Genomic DNA, 21,274 nt, shown 5'->3' with positions numbered 1-21,274 from the left:
GTTCAATCCCTGACCCTGGTGCAGAAGGCAACCAATCAATGTTTCTCTCTCGGTCTCTCTCCCTCCCTTCCACTCTCTCTGAAAATCAATGGAAAAATGTCCTCAGGTGAGGATTAACAAAAAAAGAAAAGAGTGACGATGAAGGGAAAATATTTTGAGCAATCCATAATGATTTCAACTAAATAACTTTAAATTGGTATTATTATATAATAATTTAAGGAACTAACAAGTTATTAGATTGTCAGTATCTTGTTGACAATAAAGAAAATTCTTTCTAAGAAACAATCAAAAAGAAAAAAATACCTAACATAATTTGCTGCATCTCTTTTTAAAAAATCACCTCTGAGCTCCTGAATTTTTATGGCACCACAAAAGGGTCAGGAGAGAAGAAATTACTCAAACTATTCATTTTCCACCAACAACTCCAAGTCTCCAGTCTTAGCTGTGAAATAAAACTGGACTCTTTATCCTCCTTTTCCCACCCTTACTCTTTTATTGCTCTGGCTCAGATCCATCTGCTTTTTACTTACTATCTTACCTAATGATCAGATTAGTAAGAGCTATCGGCATGACTATAATCAGAGATTTGTCAGAATTTTCTGAGTAAAAACTCTGCTTTGTGAGCAGTTTGCTCATATGGCGAACACAGGGTGAAGTATACCCGGAGCCACAACCGAAACAGGCCACATAACAGAAGTTCCATCACCATTACCGCCTTACTCCCAGCAGGCCAAGGAGCCAGGATGAGCAGGGGACATCTTTGGAGAGGGGCAGTTGTGCTTCAGGGGCAGCTAACAGACTTCCACCTTATCAGTCAGAGTTATGCCAAGTCCTCCAGGCTGGAAGCAGAAGCTAGTTTCTACCCTAGACACAGACTGTTCTAGGGTAATTTCAATGAGTGCTAAGTGGCAAGCTGACTTCATGGAGAAAATGCATGCACTCTAATCAGATCCCATCAACATATAACTGAAAGACCTCCAAATGATATTGATAAAATCTTAAACATTTAAGAATAAATTAAATAATGCACTGAATCCATATGAACAAAACATTACTAAGTGATGTTTTGATGATAAAGATTCAGTTTTGCAAACATGTTCAATTCTCTCCTGAAACATTCTAAAAATTTTATGCAGCCAAAATAAAAATTCATGTTTAAGTAGGCAAAATTCTAAAGTTCACATTAATAATAAACCAGAAAAGGAAAATAAGAAGTACACAAACATTTGCTTATCATTCCAAAGAGAAACAAGACAAACCAGAAAATCAAGGTAGTCCCTCCCCAGGCAAGGCCCAGCAGAGGGGACAGAAGGGACAGACTGCTCTTTGTATCTTTTGGTCTTCTAAGAGGAGGTTAAAAATCAAATATCACTGAAACCGGTTTGGCTCAGTGGATAGAGCGTCGGTCTGCGGACTGAAAGGTCCCAGGTTCGATTCCAGTCAAGGGCATGTATGTACATTGGTTGCGGGCACATCCCCAGTGGGGGATGTGCAGGAGGTAGCTGGTCAATGTTTCTCTCTCATCGATGTTTCTAGCTTTCTATCCCTCTCCCTTCCTCTCTGTAGAAAAATCAATAAAATATATTTTTTTAAAAATCAAATACCCATCACCTAATTCCCCAGCTCTCAGTCCCTGCTCTGCTTTAGGCTGTCTTTGTGGTCAGACTAACCGAACCCTAATGCAGGGCAGTTCATTAAGGGCTGTGGCTTGAAAGAATGAGTCAGGGTGGCCCTGAAATAGAAAGCAAGCTGAATCAAATGACCCTGAGTCCCCTTCCACCCTGCATGCCTTTAGTAGGGTGAGCCACCCAACTGTGATGCTGCTGCAGACAGAACACAGGAGACTGTGCTGCCACGTGGAAGCCACGTCCTTACTGTGCTCAAGGACACACGTGGGAACTGGGGGAGGTTCACAGAAGCTGGGATGGTGGCTGAACTTGGATCAGTGTGAACTTGTGGTCTCTGGAATGGGGTGTGCACTGCACTGTGTGTGCACCTGCTCTAAAAGACGTGGTGAGACTTAAAAATAAAAACTGTAGACGTGTTAAGTATTTCTAAGCAAGTCACAAGAACCAGAATCTGTAAATGAACAGATTAAAATTTTATAAGTATTTGACAATTTAAAAGTTTACACCGGGGGGGGGGGGGGGGGGGATCAGAAACCGAGAAAAGACAAAAAAACTAACTTCCTAGGTATATTAAACAGTTGACACATATCTACTATATACCCAAAATCCCCACCCACTCCCCCAAAATTAGAAAATTAAAAGACAGAAAAAAATACTAATGGCTAATAAACATGGAAAGATGCTAAACTTTACTCATAATTAAGAAAATACAAATTAAAACAACAGAAGCATATCATCTTAAACTACCAGATTGGAAAAGACAAGTTTTATAACACAGATATTGAAAATGCTATGAAGAAAGGGGCATTTTCATACACTATTGGCTGGAGCATAAATTTGTAGGGAGTGGCTCTGGGTCAAGCCCCTGTGAGAGGGCCACAAACAAGTCCCAACCTGGAGGGCAGAGCTCTCCTAGCATAATTAAGCCTGACCTTGTAGCCTTCCCTAATTACTTCCTAAGTAGCTGTAGGAGGTTCAGCAAGTGTTGCCAAAACAAGAACATTTGTATGCTTGTTAATCTACCCTTGTTTTAATCAGACTATCAAATAAAGCACCAAGCCCCAGCTGTATTCTCTTGTCTGTCTTTTCTTCAATCCTTCACCGCCCTTCCTCAGGTTCACCCTTGGCCGTGCTAGTGTGGCACATAAATTGATAGAACTTCTTTGGAGATAATTTGGCAAGATCTATCCAATTCTGAATTTACATTCGCTCTGACCGAGCAATTCCATTTCTAGGAACAGGATCACTGTGTGTGTGCTGGGAAGGAGAGGAGGGCTATGCACTGAAGAGCCTTCTGGAGCATCTCTGGTCACTAGATGCCTGCAGCACCGCACCCCTTCCCTATAGCAGTGACAACCACAATGTCCTCTGGGTACAAAGTTGCCTGCCTTGGGAACATTTGCTCATGTGGCTCTGTTTGCACCAGGTTTACCACAGTGGAAAGCAATCTACATGTCTACCCACAGTGACCTGTGTCCACAACGTCACACCATGTGGGTGTTAATCTATGACCAGCAGCCAGCAGGTTTTGTGTAACATCACCTATGACAATTGACTGAAGAAAAAAGGCACAGAATAACAGGGTTGCATGGAGGGAGTGCAGGGAAGCCTGAGCATGCGCAGAGTGCCCTGTGAGGACTGGAATCTCTGGTGATGTAGGCTCAACTGTCCCCAAATTACACATGCATTACTCATACAATAAGATTTAAAAGATAAATGATTTTATATTAAAAATTAAATACATACAAAAAATACATAAGCCTACACAGAAAGTAGGAACTCAATTTTTAGGATGGAAATTTTATGTATATAATTTAAATACTATATTTGTTTTTCTGTCTCAGGAGGAAAAATATACCAAATAGTTATCTGTAATTAGCCATGGGAGATAAAATTACAGGTGTCTTTCACATTCTCCTCCTTACTTTTTTGCATTTTCCTAATTTTCTACAATAATAATCAGGGTGGGGGGTAATATTTTTAAAGCAACAGCCATTTATACTTGAAACTAGTGGCCTGGTGCACGAAATTTGTGCACGGGGGGTGGGGGGGGGGATTCCCTCAGCCCAGCCTGCACCCTCTCCAATCAGGGACCCCTTAGGAGATGTCCCACAGGGATCAGGCCTAAACCAGCAGTTGGACATCCCTCTCGCAATCTGGGACTGCTGGCTCCTAACCACTCACCTGCCTGCCTGCCTGATCACACCTAACTGCCTCTGCCTGCCCACCTGATTGCCCCTAACCTCACTGCCTCTGCCTGCCTACTACCTGATTGCCCCTAACCTCACTGCCTGCCTGCCTGATCACCCCTAACTGCCTCTGCCTGCCTGCCTAATCGCCCCTAACTGCCCTCCCCTGCCGGCCTGATCTTGCCCCCAACTGCTCTTCCCTGCTGGCCTGATCTCGCCCCCAATTACCTCTGCCTGCCTGATCACCCCAAACTGCCCTCCCCTGCCGACCTGATCTCAACCCCAACTGCCCTCCCCTGCTGGCCTGGTTGCCCCCAACTGCCCTCCCCTGCCGACCTGAACTCGCCCCCAACTGCTCTCCCCTGCCGGCCTGTTCTCGCCCCCAACTGTCCTTCCCTGCCAGCCTGATCGCCCCTAACTGCCTCTGCCTGCCTGATCACCCCTAACTGCCCTCCCCTGCCAGCCTGATCTCCCCCCCAACTGCCCTCCTCTGCCGGGCAATTTGGTTCTGATTGGTTGGTTTCTATGCCAGTCGGTGTCAAAAGCTCCACCTCCTAGGTAGCCATTGGCTCCTCACAGTTGACCCATATTTGGTTCTGATTGGTCAGTTTCTATGCCAGTCAGTTTCTCTGGGCCTATCAACGGGTCCTGATCAGAAAGGCAGGGCTGATCAGAAGCCCTGGTGGAGGCCTGGAGAGAAATGGAGGCGTGGCTGCTGGCCTGGCCCGGAGAGAAAGAGAAAGGCAAGTGCTGATCAACAGCTGCCACACAGTCTACGGATCCGACCCTACTTCTCTCTTCAGGCCTCTCTCTGGGCCTGATTCGCAGCCCCCTCAGCAGTCAGTGCTGGGGCACAGTGCCTGCAGCCACAGCACTGACTGCAGGACTGACTTCCAGTTGGTCAAGCCTCCAGTCGTGGCAGACCCAGGGTTTTTATATATTAGGATGAAGCCCCACTCCTAGCAACAGCAACACAACCCGGCCATCCTATAAGTTCTGGATTGCTCACTCAGTGCATAACTGCTGTGTGTCATCACAAACGCTTTCTATATATTCTCCCAAATGCACACAGGTCAGGGAATCCAGGAGCCATCTTCACAGGCAGAAAATTTACTTTTGGCCACTACAGATTTCTACTAAAGTTAATTTCTGTTTAAAAAAAGGGGGGCCTTTTCTAGCCAATGCAGACATATTTTGATTCTCCAAATACACTTTAAGTGTCTCTACCCCAACTGATATGGCAGAAAATAAAAGGTTTCATCAATGAACTGGAGATCAGCCAAGGCAAATTTAACATTCGCTCCCTGAAATTTACATGAAAGGCTTTGTAAATTAGTTTATACCTAAGGTCCCCCCACAGATTAGAGGCCTTTTAAGAATCAGTTAACAAAGGGCAGGCCGAAATATTACCTCCTCCTTCTCATGTAGCATGATGTGTGCTTTGAGGCTGGCCACTCTGGAGAACTTCTTGTTGCACACAGGACAGGTTGGGTCCTCCCCATTGTGGGTACATCTGTGCAGCGTCAGGTTGAATTCAACATTGAATGTCTGGGGGCACTGGTCACAGCGATGTGGCTGTTGGGAGAGAACAGTCAAGAAGTCTCTGAAATACAATCTTTCCACAGTAAACAACATTCAAATATTAACAAGTACCATGATCTACAATCTTTCTAAGAAACTTCGAAGTCAATAAATCCCACACCAACACATAAAGTTCCTTAGGGAATGTCTCAGGGGTGGTAAGGACCACACCCGTCCAGGCAGGAGGAGGGTTCTGGTAGGAGTGCTGCACCTCGGTGTGCCAGGGTATGGGCTCTCTGATGATAAAATGAAGAGGCTTCACACTGCCGCAATTTTCCCTCTTTTACCAACCAACTCCACTGCTGTCAACAGAATCACTTCAAGTAAAATAAGAATCATAAGAATTTTACTAGATTTTAACTGAGTTGCTTATCTCAGTCTAAAATGTTCCCCAAATGGAAGGTATTCTGCCACTTACATGCAAAAAGAAAAAGTAGCCCTCACCGGTGTGGCTCAGTGGATAGAGCGTCGGCCTGTGGACTCAAGGGTCCCGGGTTCGATTCCGGGCAAGGGCATGTACCTTGGTTGCGGGCACATCCCCAGTGGGGAGTGTGCAGGGGGCAGCTGATCGATGTTTCTCTCTCATTGATGTTTCTAACTCTCTCTCCCTCTCCCTTCCTCTCTGTAAAAAATCAATAAAATATATTTAAAAAAAAAAAAAAGAAAGAAAAAGTAACCACTGGCATTAATTTCCCTCTGAAATATCAAGGCCCTAATAAGGCCTGAGTCAGTATTTTCAGATTTTCCCCACAAGTGGTATTAGCATTATGTTATCACTCATAGGGACAGTAAAGCAAAGCTGGTCAGGCCCTGGCTCCAGAGAAGAGAGCTGGTATGCTCTGGTCTCACAAGGCTGACTAGCTCACGTTCTCCTACCTAATGGAAAGTCGCAACCACTTTCTCATTGCAGTTTCAACTGTCACTTTCCGTCTATCAGGCAAACCGTCCCATTAAGATACTAACACTCTCATCACAGGCCCCGGCAAGAAAGGATACAAATCTCTATGTAAGAGCATGCTCCCTGCTGAAGTTCAATCTAACATAACTGAACACCATTTTACAATGAAGACACTTAAGGGTAACTGCCCTGCCAGAGAAAAACACATCAGCATGTACTAATTCTATGTTCATAGAGGAAACAGAAACTACTAGAGAAGGGCATATTTTAAGAACTTCCATACACAGACTTGCTAGACAATTTCTCACTTTCCCTCATGATCTCATAATGGCTAGGAATACAACTACAGCTAAAAATATGTACTTATATAATATACAATGCTCCACAATTTAGGAATCTAAATTATAGGAAATAATTTCAATTCACAGGTGGATGTTTACAACACCTCCAGTTTCAACGCTCACATTTCTGATGCCCCTTTTAAAAATACTTACCTTATCATTTCGCTCGTGATCCCTCATGTGGCGTTGAAACTGGGACTCTTTTGGAAAAGACAGTAGACAGATTTCACATTTATGGAAATTTGGAACTTGATAGGCATAATTAGTGTTCTCCGCATTCAATGTTAAAACTCCATCTATAAAATTGCATAAGTATAGACAATAAATATCAGTTGTTATTCTCATCGCATAAATAAAATTATTTGGTTATTGTTTAGAAACCAAATTATGTCAAAACTTTATGAGAATTTTAAATGACATTAATGACATCTTGAATTTTTTAAATGGACATGTTTTTAGGTTACAAATGAAAAATGTTGAGAGGACTGGGCTGCAGAATCCTAAATTCTTCTCAGTAGGACTTTGAGAAACCTAAAACTCAACTCTGGAGACCTGATACCCACCCGCAAACACACACCAAAGCCATAGTGTTGTACCCTTGCCAGCTGCTTCCAATTTTTTCTAAGTCACGATAGATCCTGGGGGCATTTCACTTCTAAGTCACCCTGAGAGGTCATCAGGAACACAGGTTCCTAAATCATTCAGCAAACAAACTCCAGTCAAAATATAAATGCTAGTTCATTAATTCAATCTACCTCTGAAAACTGCAGAGAAGCAAGAATAAGTCAACAAGAGCAGAAACTGTTCCCTCAGATAGTTTTGGTGTCGGAAGATAAAGGGCTGCAAAGCTTTGGACAATCCTCAATGTGCTTCCCAATGTGTTTCTCTAAATCCAGTTGGGTAAACAGCTGTAAATTTAAAGGTATTTTCAAATAAGAAAAACTATGGCCCAGCCAGTTTGGTTCAGTGGTTGAGCGTTGACCTATGAACCAGGAGGGCATGGTTGATTCCCAGTCAGGTCACATCCCCAATAAGGGGGCATGCAAGAGGCAGCCAATCAATGATTCTCTCTCATCATTGATATTTCAATCTCTCTCTCCCTCTCCCTTCTTCTCTGAAATCAATAAAAATATTAATATATATATATATATATATATATATATATAGTACTTACTAACTATATATAGCAAATAGGTCACATAGCAAATTTGACCCAAAAATATTAGAATTTAGAAATGTGGAAGTACAGTAGAGGTTATGTTAAAGACTCAAGTAAGTTCCAGAAAGCCTTGTATTTCTCAAACACGCGTGTGCTGACAGGAATTCCACACCTCTTTTGAGTAAACAGCCTGCAGTTCCAACTCTGGCCAGCAGTCCTTGAGCCTGCTGTAGCATCTTCATGAGAACAGGAGTTGAAATCCCCAGGACAGGAGGTGGGACAGAGCCGGCAACAGTTTCAAAAATTCTTCTGGCAGAATGGCCAGTAAAGCAAACTCCAGTTTCCAGAAATATTAATGTAATTTTTAAAACTACAACTTCATTCATGAATGAAATGGTTCTATTAAGGAAAAAATATATCTAATCTTTATTGTCTTCGTTCTTAACTATATCCACATTCTATTCTAAAACCTGCTTTCAAAATTCCTGCACTAAATTAATAATGAAACGTTTTTTTGACTCCCAAGGTGGAGTGACCTGGGAGCCTTCCAAGCAATGATGCTGAGTCCCGCCTCACAGGCTGGGATGTAATCGACCCAGCGAGGTTCCCAGGTGATTCCTAATGTACTGCCAAAAGTGAAAGCCACCAGTGAGGCCTTTTGGTGACATTTCAAGTCAAGTTCTACTAGTAGGCTGAAGAGTGGTCTGAAAAACACAGCTAATTCCTTCAGCACAAATCTTACCTAATATAGAGACGGTGTAAAGACTCTGATACAGGATAACCTAGTAAAAAACTGGTGAACTGACTCTATGTGATGAAGAATTATGGTTCAGTGTGGTTGTCCCAGACTAGTTGGTGTCACAGACTACGATCTGAAACCCACATTAACTTGCTACTAGCTCCAGGTTGTGAAATCTTTACACTTTAATTGTTATATAATCACACTTTCCTCAAAATTCTCAATGCTCTAAGTTTCTGCCTATCATAGAAGTTCAATTACTGAGAGTGAAGGGTGCTCCTTTTTAAAGAAATATTTTCATCCTCAGATACCTGATATGGCTAGTAAGTTATTATTTTTAAGCAGAATCCATCTCCCCTGAACTGTTCTCCTCCTTTTGCTGCTAAAGCAAATAAGTCACCTTAAAACCAGAGGCTCCACATCTGCTGCTGCCTCATAAAAAGTTCAAGTTCCGCCCCTTTTAGCCTCTCCCAGTGGTCTCCTCTCCTTCAAGGGAAAGGTGCAGTCCCTGAATTCAACCAAGACCTGCCATGGTCTGACCTGGCAACCTGGGCAAGAAAGCTTGTTACCTGTCTAGTTCATGATCTACCTGTCTCAGGTTTCTAGAAATGAAGTAGGACAAACATCCCTCCATCAGAAAACAGAAACTAAGCAGGAAGCCAACTGAAGGTGCAAGCTAGGAAGGAAACTTTTAAGCATTCTACTGGAAAAAAACAGATGAAGCCATACATAACCCTAAATGTGGTTTCCATCAAGGTCACATTACTCCATATGAAAACTAAAAGAGGATTAAAAATGGCGGCAGAGTAAGTGGATGCTGCAGGACATGCTCCCAGGAACAAATTGGTATTACAACTAAAATACAGAAAAACTTCCTGAATAATCAACAGGAAACTCGCAGGAGAGAACCCTGATACCCGAGGACCGAAAGTAGAGACCACATAGAGACTGGCGAAAGGGGCAGAGGTGCGAAAGGGCTGGCCGGGCACCCACAGACAGCAACTGAAGTCCCGGAGAGGTATCTCAGCTGTGGGGGGTTGCCACTGAGAACTCTGGGATCTAATCCCCAAGCTGAGCCCCCCAGTAGAGAGCACCAAAACTGAGGAGGGTACCCACATAACTTCGGGCTGTAAAAAGCAGCAGGGTGCTATTTGCCAGGGACTAACAGCTGAAAATTCAGGCACCCTCTTAAAGGGCCGACGCACAAAATTCCCTGTGGAGCCACCCACCTTGTACTCCCCCGCACAGGGAGGGTGAAGTGGACTGGAGCTGTAAGAGAAGCCAGGTCTGGGGACTTGGGGGATAGAGCTCAGAAGGCAGACACCCCAAGTTTCCTGAGCTGACTCATTCCCTCATGCAGCAGAGGACATTTTTCCCACATAGACATTTACTTTGCCTGCTGGGAAGACAGTCAACACACCCTATTGGAAAACACCTTGCCCTGAGGCCACTTAAGAGATTAAAAATAACAATTAGCCTCAAGGCAGAAGAAACTGCCCCACCCTGTTCAAAAAAACTCTCATCACACCTGAGAATGATTGCCTGGGGGGCAATTCAAGTTAGAATCCTATCAGTCCATAAGCAGATGCAGTCTCTGGAGGCTTTCAGTCTATGGCTGATCTACTAGGTCAGTGGTTGGAAAACTCATTAGTCAACAGAGCCAAATATCCACAGTACAACGATTGAAATTTCTTTTGAGAGCCGAAAACCGATTTCTGCACACGGGCCACGAAGTTTCAATCACACTGTACGTGCGCGCCTGCACGTGGTATTTTGTAGAAGAGCCACACTCAAGGGGCCAAAGAGCCGCGTGTGGCTTCTGAGCCGCAGTTTGCCGACCACTGTACTAGGTGTACCGGTTAATAATTCGAATTTTGTAATCAAAGAAAACACAATAATATCAGGAGAAATATCAAAAGTGCTTTATTCAAAGTAATGTCCATCACTAGCTACACATTTCCCCCATCGTTAGGTAATTTGTGGATACCTCCCAATAAAACTTTTCTTGTTTTGAGGCAAAACATTCAGAGACCCAATTTTCTACTTCTTCGTATGTTTTGAAGTACTGCTCAGAAAGTGTGTGTGCCATCGATTGGAACAAGTGGTAATCTGAAGGAGCAAGATCTGGTGAATACAGTGGGTGGGTTAAGACTTCCCAGGCAGGATTTTTTAACGTGTCTTTAACTGGTTTTGAAGTGTGTGATGGTACATCATCATAAAGCAAATTACTTGCCATGTCTTCTGGAACATTCTGGTTGTTTCACAATCAAAGCATGGTTCCAATTGATTATTTGTTGTCTGTAGCAATCAGTATTAACAGTTCCACCGGGTTTTAGAAGCTCATAATACACCACACCTTCCTGATCCCACCAAGTGCAGAGCATTGTCGTCTTCTTTCCGAAGCAATTTGGCCTTGCAGTCGATGTTGATGGTTGACCTGGATCAACCCAGGATTTTGTGCATTTGGGATTCTCTAAATCCACTTTTCATCTCCAGTCACAATTCGGCACAAAAAAGACTTTCTTTCGTGCAGTTGAAGCAACATTTTACTGATGACTTTTCGGTTTTCCACTTGTCTTTCATTCAGTTGATGTGGCACCCATTTTTCTTCCTTTAAAATCTTTCTCATTGCTTGTAAACGATCAGAAGTTGTTTGCTGAGCAACGTTTAATCTTTCTGCAAGGTGTTTTTTAATTTGACACGCATCTTCATCCAATAATGCTTGTATAATTATTGGTCTTCAAACTTTTTTGGTTGACCTGACATTCTTTGTCTTTCACATAAAAATCATCACTTTTAAAGCGTTTAAACCAGCATTCACAAGTATCTTGAGATGGAGCATGTCCACCATAAGCTTCCCGAAGTATTCAGCAGCACTTTTCTTCAAAATAAAGTAATGAATTAAAACTTCCTGCAAATGCTCTTTTTTTGGCACGAAATTGGACATTTTTAAGCATAAAAATATCTATGTTAACACCTTCAGAAAAGTTGATATATGAAGTTTTGAAGCTTGTTGTCAATAAAAGAAAATAGCATACGTATCAAATCGCATATATATCAACATATGTATAACTCCATCTATTGAAAAAAATCCGCATTATTAACTGGTACACCTAGTAATTAGTCAGAAACAGCCTTTAACACTGTCCTGCACTAGAGATTGAGAGGTGCAGAGGATCTACCTAATATATAGTCACAAATCCAAACAGAAAGCCAAAATGAGGAGATAAAGAACCCCCAAATGAAAGAACTAGAGAATTCTCAGAAGAAGAGATAAGAAATTTATCTGAAACAAAGTTCAGAGTAATGATGTTAAAAATGCTCACTAGTATGAAAAAAGATATAGTAACTATGAAAAAGAACAGTCTGCGATAATGACATAACACAAATAAAGAACACATTAGAAGGAATATACAGCAGATTAGGTGAAGCTGAGGATCGAATCAGTGAATTAGAAGACAGAGTTGAAAATATCACTCAATCAAAGAACCAAAAAGAAAAAACAATTTAAAAACAGGAGAACAACTTAAGGGAGCTGTGGGATAATGAAAGGTAACAATATTAGAATAGCAGGTGTGCCAGAAGAGGCAGAAAGGGAGAAAGGCATAGAAAAGGTGTTTAAAGAAATAATGGCAGAGAACTTTCCTAACCTAGTAAAGGAAAAAGTCACACAAGTTCAGGAGGCACAGAGATCCCCAAACAAGAAAACTCAAACAGACCCATGCCCAGACACATCATAATTAAAATGCCAAAAATTAAAGACAAAGAGAGAATCTTAAAGGCAGCAAGAGAAAAGAAAACTGTTACCTAAAAAGGAGTTCCCATAAGGCTGACATCTGATTTCTCATTAGAAACTCTATAGTCCAGAAGGGAATGGCATGAAGTACTGAAGGTAATGAAAAGCAAGGATCTGAGACCAAGATTAATATATCCAGCAAGGCTTTCACTCAAAATAGATGTCAAATAAAGAGCTTCCAGACAAAAAAAAAAAAAAAAAAAAGGCTAAAGGAGTACATCCCCACCAAACCAGCATTACAAGAAATGCTAAAGGGATTGTTGTAATGAGAAGAAGAAACAGAGAGAGAAGCCTAGCCACACAGAATTAAAATGGCAGTAAATAAGCACCTATCAGTAATAACCCTAAATATAGATGGATTAAATACTCCCATCAAAAGGCATAGGGTAGCTGAATGGATACGAAAACATGAACCAACTATATGCTGTTTACAAGAGACCCACCTCAAAACAAAAGACACACACACAGGATGAGAGTGAAGGGATGAAAAGAATTTTTTCATGCAAATGGAAAAGAAAAACAAAGCTGGAGTAGCAATACTCATATCTGACAAAATAGACTTTAAAATGAAGGCCATCACAAGAGACAACAAAGGTCACTACATAATATGAAAGGGATTAATCTAACAAGAGAATATAACCCCGGTAAACGTATATGCACCCAATATAGGAGCACCTAAATACATTTAAAAGAAAAAAAAAACTTTTAGAGGACTTTAACGGAGAGATCGACAACAATACAGTCATAAGAGGGGATTTTAACACCCCTCTGACTTCACTGGATAGATCTTCCAGACAAAAACTTAACAAGGAAACAAAGACTCTAAAAGACACACTAGGCCAAGCTGGCAAGGTTCAGTGGTTGAGCGTCGACCTATGAACCAGGAGGTCATGGTTCAATTCCAGGTCAGGGCACATGCTGGGTTGTGGGCTTGATCCCCAGTGGGGGGCATTCAGGAGGCAACTGATCAATGATTCTCTCTCATCATTGATGTTTCTATCTCTCTCTCCCTCTCCCTTTCTCTCTGAAATCAATAAAAATATATATTTTTAAAATAAATAAAAAATAAAGGACACACTGGATCAGATTGATTTAATTGACATTTGTAGAACATTTCACCCCAAGGCAGCAGAATATACATTCTTCTCAAGTGCACATGGATCATTCACAAAGATAGACATGTTAGGACACCAATAAGTCTCCACAAGTTCAAGAAGATTGAAATCATATCAAGTATCTTCTCAGATCACAGTGGAAAGAAATTAGAAATTAACTACAGTAAGAACACCCCAAAACATTCAAATACATGGAGGCTAAATAGCATGTTACTAAACAATGAATGGGTTACCAACAAAATCAAGAAAAAAATAAAAAAACTTTCTGGAAACAAATGAAAATGAACCCACAACAACCCAAAATCTCTGGGACACAACAAAAGCAGTCCTGACAGGGAAGTTCATAGCACTACATGCATACCTCAAAAAACAAGAAAAGTCAGCAATTAACTATTTAACCCTACAACTTAAAGAACTATAAAGAGAACAACAATAAAAACCCAGAGTAATTACAAGGAAGGAAATAATAAAGATTAGAACAGAAATAAATAACATGTAGACTAAAAAAAAAAAAAAAAATACAAAAACTCAAAGAAACCAAGAGCTGGTTCTTTGAAAGACTAAACAAAATTGATATACCATTAGCCAGACTCATCAAGAAACAAAGAGAGAGGACTCAAACAAATAAAATCAGAAACGAAAGTTTCTGAACGAAAGTAACCACTGACATCACAGAAATACAAAGGATTGTAAGAAAATACTATGAACAACTATATACCAACAAGCTGGAAAATGTGGGTAAAATAGACAAATTCCTAGAAAAATACAATCTCCCAAAACTGAATCAGGAAGAATAAAAAACGTGAATAGGCCAAAAACAACTGATGAAATAGAAGCAGTAATAAAAAACAAACAAACAAAAAAAAAAAACTCCCAACAAACAAAAGCCCAGGTCCGGACAGCTTCACAGGGGAGTTTTATCAAGCATTCAAAGAATAACTAACACCTATACTCCTCAAACTATTTCAGAAAATCCAAGAGGAAGGAACACTTCCAAACCCTTTTTATGAGGCCAGCATTATCCTACTTCGAAAACCAGATAAAGACACTACAAAGAAAGAGAATTATAGGTCAATGAATATAGATGCTAATGAACATAGATGCTAAAATCCTCAACAAAATAGTAGCAAATCGCATCCAGCAATATATTAAAAAGATCATACACCATGATCAACTGGGATTTATTCCAGGGATGCAAGGCTGGTACAATATTCGCAAACCAAATCATATAAACAAATTGAAAGACAAAAATCACGTGATCATATCAATAGACACAGAAAAAGCATTCAACAAAATCTAACACCCATTTTTGATAAAAACTCTCAGCAAAGTGGAAATAGAAGGAGCCTATCTCAACATGATAAAGGCCATTTTTGACAAACCTACAGCCAACATCACACTCAATGGGCAAAAATTAAAACCATTTCCCCTAAGAACATGAACAAGACAGGATGCCCACTTTCACCACTCCTGTTCAACAGAGTACTGGAAGTGCTAGCCATATTGATCAGAAAGAAGAAGTTATAAAAGGCATCCAAATTAGAAAAGAAGAAGTAAAACTGTCATTATTCGCAGATGACATGATATTGTACATAGAAAACCCCAAAGACGTCATCAAAAAACTACTAGGCTTAATACATGAATTCGGCAAGGTAGCAGGATACATTTGAGGTAAAAGACCTGTACTCAGAAAACTACAGGACATTGAAAAAAGAGATAGAGGAAGACATAAACAAATGGAAGAACATACCGTGTTCATGGATTGGCAGAATTAACATCATCAAAATGTCCATACTACCCAAAGCAATTTATTGATTCAATGTAATCTTCAATAAGACACCAACAGAATATTTCACAGACCTAGAACAAACTCTCCAAAAATTCATATGGAATAAAAAAAGACCCCAAATAGCTGCATCAATCCTGAGAAAGAAGAACAAAGTAGGAGGGATCTCAATACCAGATATCAAGGTATATTACAAAGCCACTGTTCTCAAAACTGCCTGGTACTGGCACAAGAACAAACATATAGACCAATGGAACAGAACAGAGAACCCAGAAATCGACCCAACCCATTATGCTCAATTAATATTTGACAAAGGAGGCAAGAGCATACAATGGAGTCAAGATAGTCTCTTCAATAAGTGGTGTTGGGAAATTGGAGGGATACATGCAAAAAAAAAAAATGAAACGAGACCACCAACTTATACCATACACAAAAATAAACTCAAAATGGATACAGGACTTAAACGTAAGATGGGAAACCATAAAAATCTTAGAAGAATGCATAGGCAGCAAAATATCAGATATATGTCATGGCAATATCTTAACCGATACAGCTCCTAAGGCAATGGAAACTAAGGAGAAAATAAACAAATAGGACTACATCAAAATAAAAATCTTCGGCACAGCAAAAACCATCAACAAAACAACAAGAAAGCCCACTGCATGGGAGAACATATTTGTCATATCTCCAATAAGGGTTTAATCTCCAAAATTTACAGGGAACTCATACAACTTAACAAAAGGAAGATAACACTCCAATCAAAAAATGAGCAAAGGACCTAAATAGACACTTTTCAAAAGAAGACATACAGAAGGCTGAGAGAGACATATGAAAACATGCTCAAAGTCACTAATCATCCGAGATGCAAATCAAAACGACAATGAGATACCATCTCACACCTGTGAGAATGGCTATCATAACCAAATCAACAAAAGATAAGTGCTAGCCAAGATACGGAGAAAAAGGATCCCTCTTGCACTGCTGGTGGGAATACAGATTGGTGCAACCACTATGGAAAACAGTATGGAGTTTCCTCAAAAAATTAAAAATGGCACTCCCATTTGACCCAGTAATCCCACTTCTAGGAATATATCCCAAGAATTCAGAAACACCAATCAGAAAGTATATATGCACCCCTATGTTCATAGCAGCACAATTCACAGTAGCTAAGATTTGGAAACAGCCTAAGTGCCCATCAGCAGATGAGTGGATTAAAAAACTGTGGTACATCTACACAATGGAATACTACATTGCTGTAAAAAAAAAGGAACTATTACCATTGGATGGACCTGGAGAGCATTATGCTAAGCGAAATAAGCCAGTCGGAAAAAGATAAATATCACATGGTCTCACTCATTTGTGGAATATAATGAACAACATAAACTGGTGAACAAAAATAGAGCCAGAGAAAAAAAAATTTAGAATATAATAGAAGTAATCCTGTTATTTGCAGATTTTTAATATTTCCTACAACTTTTGTATAATTACTATGTTAGTACAGCTTGGTAATATTATTTTATTTAAAATCTTTTTTTTTCTTGAAAAAAAAAAACACCACAAACTAAAATAACTAAGCTACAGAAAAAAAGTCCTACCTCGCTCATCTTTCTATCGCCAGAGTCAGGCCAGGCACAAAGCAAGTGCTCATTAAACAGTCCCAGGTCAACTTAGAGAGGAGGCATACCTCTTTACTTGAGTCCCATCTAATTACTACTCCAAATAATTAGGAGTAGGCCCACTCCTGAACATTTCATGAGGTTTCTGTTCGACATCATTTTCTCTGGGCAGCCCAGACTTCCCTGCTGCCATAGATTGCTCCCGCCAGCATGGAACACTGTCCTGACAAGCCAGGGCAGAGGTCTTGTCTCTGCAGCTGAACTTTGTATCCCCAGCCACCAGAAGAGAGCCCACCAGTCACAGAAAGTGCTTTAAAATATGCTGAATACATCAATGAACCCATACATAGGGCTTTACATTTATCAAGGCAGAGCAATGTGAAATGCACACTTTGGACTCAAATATAGATTTAAATCCCAACTCTGACACTCACTAGCTGGGTGGACCTTCCAAATCACTTTCCCTGTCAAAGCCTCACTTCTCCTATCTATAAAAATCCCCACCTACCTTCCAGGTTTTTCTTAGAAATAAAATTCATAATGGGTAACAAAAAAAATCAGATTATAAGAAACATTACTAAAAGAATAAACTAAGAGAATGGTCCTAAAACGTTTTGGTCTTGGGACCCCTTTACATTCTTATATATTACAGAGAACCCAAAGACTTTAAATTTATATAGATTGTATCTGTTGATATTTGCTCTATTAGCAATTAAAACAGAGCAATTTTAAATGTTTATTCACTTAAAAATAAATCTATTTAACATACATATTTTTATGAAAAATATACACTCCAAAGTAGTAGTAAGAAGAGTTTTCACTTTTACAAGTCTTTATATATATATATATATATATATATATGTATATATATATATATATATGTATATATATATATATATACATACACACACACACACACACACACACACACACTCTGAGTGGCCAGATTATTATGATCTCTGAACGCAAATAATCTGGCCACTCAGTGTGTGTATGTATGTGTATGTATGTGTGTGTGTGTGTGTGTGTGTGTGTATATATATATATATATATATATATATGTATATATAATGTGTGTGTGTGTGTGTGTGTGTATATATATATATATATATAATTTGAGGCCCGGTGCATGAATTTGTGCATGGGTGGGGTCCGGCTAGCCTGGCCAGGGGGAGGGGACATGGGCGTTTGGCCGGCCTGCCTTCTGGTTGAACTCCTGGTGGAGGAGACAATTTGCATATTAGCCTTTTATTATATAGGATATACACTGAGTGGCCAATTATTATGCGTTCAGAGATCATAATAATCTGGCCACTCAGTGTATACTACATATATATGTATAAATATCTATATATTTTTATTGACTTCAGAGAGGAAAGGAGAGGGAGAGATAGAAACATCAATGATGAGAGAGAATCATTAATCGGCTACCTCCTGCACGCCCCCTACTGGGGATCAAATCTGCAAGCCCAGACATGTGCCCTGACCAGGAATCAAACTTTGACCTGGTTCATAGGTAGATGCTCAACCATTAAGCCATACCAGCCAGGCTTACAAGTCTTTTTAATGCTCCCTCAATGGCAGGTGGATCCCAATGTCTGTTTCTGCATTCACCCAGTTGCAACATGCTGTTTGTGAGTGAAATACATGAAGATAATGCAGCCTCATAGTTTGGTGCCACCACCACCGTGATTTGTGCTAAGACCTCATTGCTGTTGTATGATTCGTGCAAATGGGAACCAAGTAACAAAGCCAAACAGTCTTAGTATCTGCTGTGAAAATGCCTTCCTTGCAGAGCCCTAAAGTGTGTCGGACTCCCAGGGGTCCCCAAAGCACACTTTGAGAACCTCCGTGGTAGACAGAGCAACGGTAAGAGGGAAAGCTCAGGAAGCTGGAACACTGAGACCTCCAGCGTGAGAGGGGAGGCAGACTCTCCGCATGGGGACAGCAAGGCCGGACACAGAAACACCGTGGCATCTGACCACAGGGGACTCTTGAGAAAAGAGAGCTGGGCAAGGCCACAGCAGTTAGGACCCCTGAGGCTCCTGGATTTCAAGGTCAAGGGGTGGAGGAATCCATTCAAGAGTTTTAACCAGGGAGGGTGCCCCTGATTTACATTTTAAGGGGACCCTGAGGCTGACAGGGCAGAGGAGCAGAGGCCAATTAAGGCTCCTACCGAAGTGCACCTGAGGGACATATGACTGCCAGGTGGGAAGCACAGGGGCCCAGGTGAAACACACATTTGTGGTGAAGCCACAGACCTGCCAGGCCTCCACAGCCAGGAGGTGGGCAGGGCGGGGCGCTGTGGAAAACCAGGTGACCGCCTATGCCACGTGGTAGGACAGGAAGGTGCTTCTGTGTCCTGAGCCTTCTTCCGGGTGACCCAGATAGTGAGCCTGATGCGGTTTCTGGCGGGAGGCATATTAACAAGATAAGGTAAATGCACAGCGACAGGACATGGCCACCGCGCTGAGGGGCCTTCACGACCTCCTCACAGCCACCAACCATCCACCAATGACAAGTGTGGTGATTACGACCCAGGTACGACTGCGCACATGGATAGCAGCCCACGCTCGAGGCTACCTGAAGGGTCAGTCCTGGCTGGAATGCCTGCACCCTGGCCCGTCACAGCGTGTCCCTAACTTCCCTATCTGCGCTGCACCCCCTTCGCTGAGGACCTCAGGGAGAGCACGGGCCAAGTGCGCGCCAGCCCCACACCTGCACCTGTGCTCCGTGAGCCTGGGCATCCCTCCTGCAGGACAGGGGCACGGAGTCAACAACTGGGCTCTGCCTGCGCCCAGGCGCGTCAGTCTCAGGACCGCACAGCGTCCCAGAGGAGAGGAGCCTGGTGCGGCCCTGTGGCCTGGGGACACCGAGGGCCGCGGCTGTCACCCCGGCTCCCCGCCCCGCCAGCCCGCCAGCCGCCCGGCTGCGCCGGCACCAGCACCCACAGGCCTCCACAATCCGGCGGAGGGCAGGGCGGGGCGCGATCCCCGCTGACGGGCGGGCGGAAGACGCCGGACTCGCGGGAGGTGGAAGCAGGAGGAGGTTGAAGAAAGGTGGAGGGTGGAGGGTATAGGGTGGAGGGAGGAGTGAGGAGGGAGAGGGGTGTGGGAGGAGGGAGGAGGAGGAGGGAAGTGGGAGGGGGAGGAGAGAAGAGGGAGGAGGAGGAGGGAGGAGGAGGGCGGCGTGCACCTCGCCCCCGGCCCGCCGCCGCCGCCGGCCCAGGAAAGTAGGCCCAGCCGGCGGAGGGCCGCGCCGTATCATTCCGCCCGCGCCTGCGGCCGGCAGTCGGGCGGCGGCGGCAAGACGGTCGGACGCAGCGGCGTCCTCGGCCCTCCCGGCCCCGGCCCTCCCGACCCCTCGCCGCCCCGCCTGGCCCGGCCGTTCTTGGAGCCCCACGCGCCGCATCCGGGGACTACATTCGCGCGGAGCGGCACAGCGGCGGCCGGCCGGGGCCGCTTACCGGTGTCGCCGCGCGCCTTGCTCTCCTTGGGCTTCGGGGGGCGGCCCCGCGGCATCGTCTGCGGCGGCGGCGGCCCACCCCTCGGCCGCACACACACTCACACACATACGCTCGGCGGAGCGCGCACGCGCGGGGACAGGCCGCGGGGACGCGGCGCGCGCCCGGCCGAGCGTGGAGGCGGGCGAAGCGGCCCAGGCGGCCGCCGAGCCCCGGCCGAGCGCGAGCGGGCCTCACGGGGGGAAGGCGCCCGAGAAGGCGAACGGCAGCGCTAGGACCGCGCCCACCGCGGCGGGTTCCATGGCCCGGCGGGCCGTGTTGGGGGTGTTGGGAGCGGGGGCGGGGAGGGGCGCCGTGCGCATGCGCGTTCCGCGTTCGGGCCTGGTGCGCTCGGAGGGCGCGCGGCGTCACCTGGTAGCCGGGGCTCCGATGGCGGCCTCACCTGGAAAACCCGGCGTGTGGCCGGATTACTCACCCGCTGGGACAGCCTTCGGGGCTAGAAGTGGGAAAAGTGCCCTATGGACAGCAGGGTGCTGAGAAAGCTGCCCAGGTGGGTCGCCGGGGTCAAATGGAAAACCCCACCAAGGAAGGGCCCTTCCTGTGCCCGTACCTTGCTGAGTCAGGAAAGCCTTGGGGAGCGCTGCGCCCAGACCCGGGACCTGACTGAAGAGACCTCAGTGTGCTCAGTGTGCCCGTCCTCCCACGGAGTACATGAAAGCCACATGGTTCCAAATGTGGTGATCTTTCTTTATTGACCATTCTAACTCCCACAACATTCTCACGGAAACGGGACAGCAAAGTGCCAGGAGGTTAAGAAGCTGCGCTGTGGAAGGAGTGATCATTGGCTGAAGCAAGCCCAAAGCAAGGAAGTCACCTTAGTGTTCTCTGAAGAAGGAATTCAAGGCAATAAATAATCACCAACTACATGCAAGATATGAGGCAATACAAACCTAATGTTACAAA

The 21,274-nt window shown here is 43.5% G+C and overlaps 1 protein-coding gene across 3 annotated transcripts in view; it reads right to left on the bottom strand.

Annotated features, from left to right (window-relative positions):
• Positions 1 to 20,626, bottom strand: part of ZNF236 (zinc finger protein 236) — an 83,485-nt gene extending 62,859 nt beyond the window's left edge. For 2 of the 3 annotated variants that reach the window (XM_079783663.1, XM_079783665.1), the window contains exons 1-3: positions 20,315 to 20,626; positions 6,791 to 6,933; positions 5,228 to 5,392 (exon numbers count right to left, since the gene is read on the bottom strand). In XM_079783663.1, the coding sequence (XP_079639789.1) occupies positions 5,228 to 5,392; positions 6,791 to 6,933; positions 20,315 to 20,369 (363 nt within the window). In that variant the 5' untranslated portion in view covers positions 20,370 to 20,626. The remainder of the gene's footprint in view (positions 1 to 5,227; positions 5,393 to 6,790; positions 6,934 to 20,314) is intronic. The other variant, XM_079783664.1, reaches the window with a different exon arrangement.
• Between the last annotated feature and the right edge of the window lie 648 nt (positions 20,627 to 21,274).

This window comes from Cnephaeus nilssonii, assembly GCF_951640355.1.
Source record: "Cnephaeus nilssonii genome assembly, chromosome: 11".
Classification (NCBI taxonomy): domain Eukaryota; kingdom Metazoa; phylum Chordata; class Mammalia; order Chiroptera; family Vespertilionidae; genus Cnephaeus; species Cnephaeus nilssonii.
Note: the sequence above shows the minus strand (reverse complement) of the source record. Positions and strands in the feature narration are given on the sequence as shown.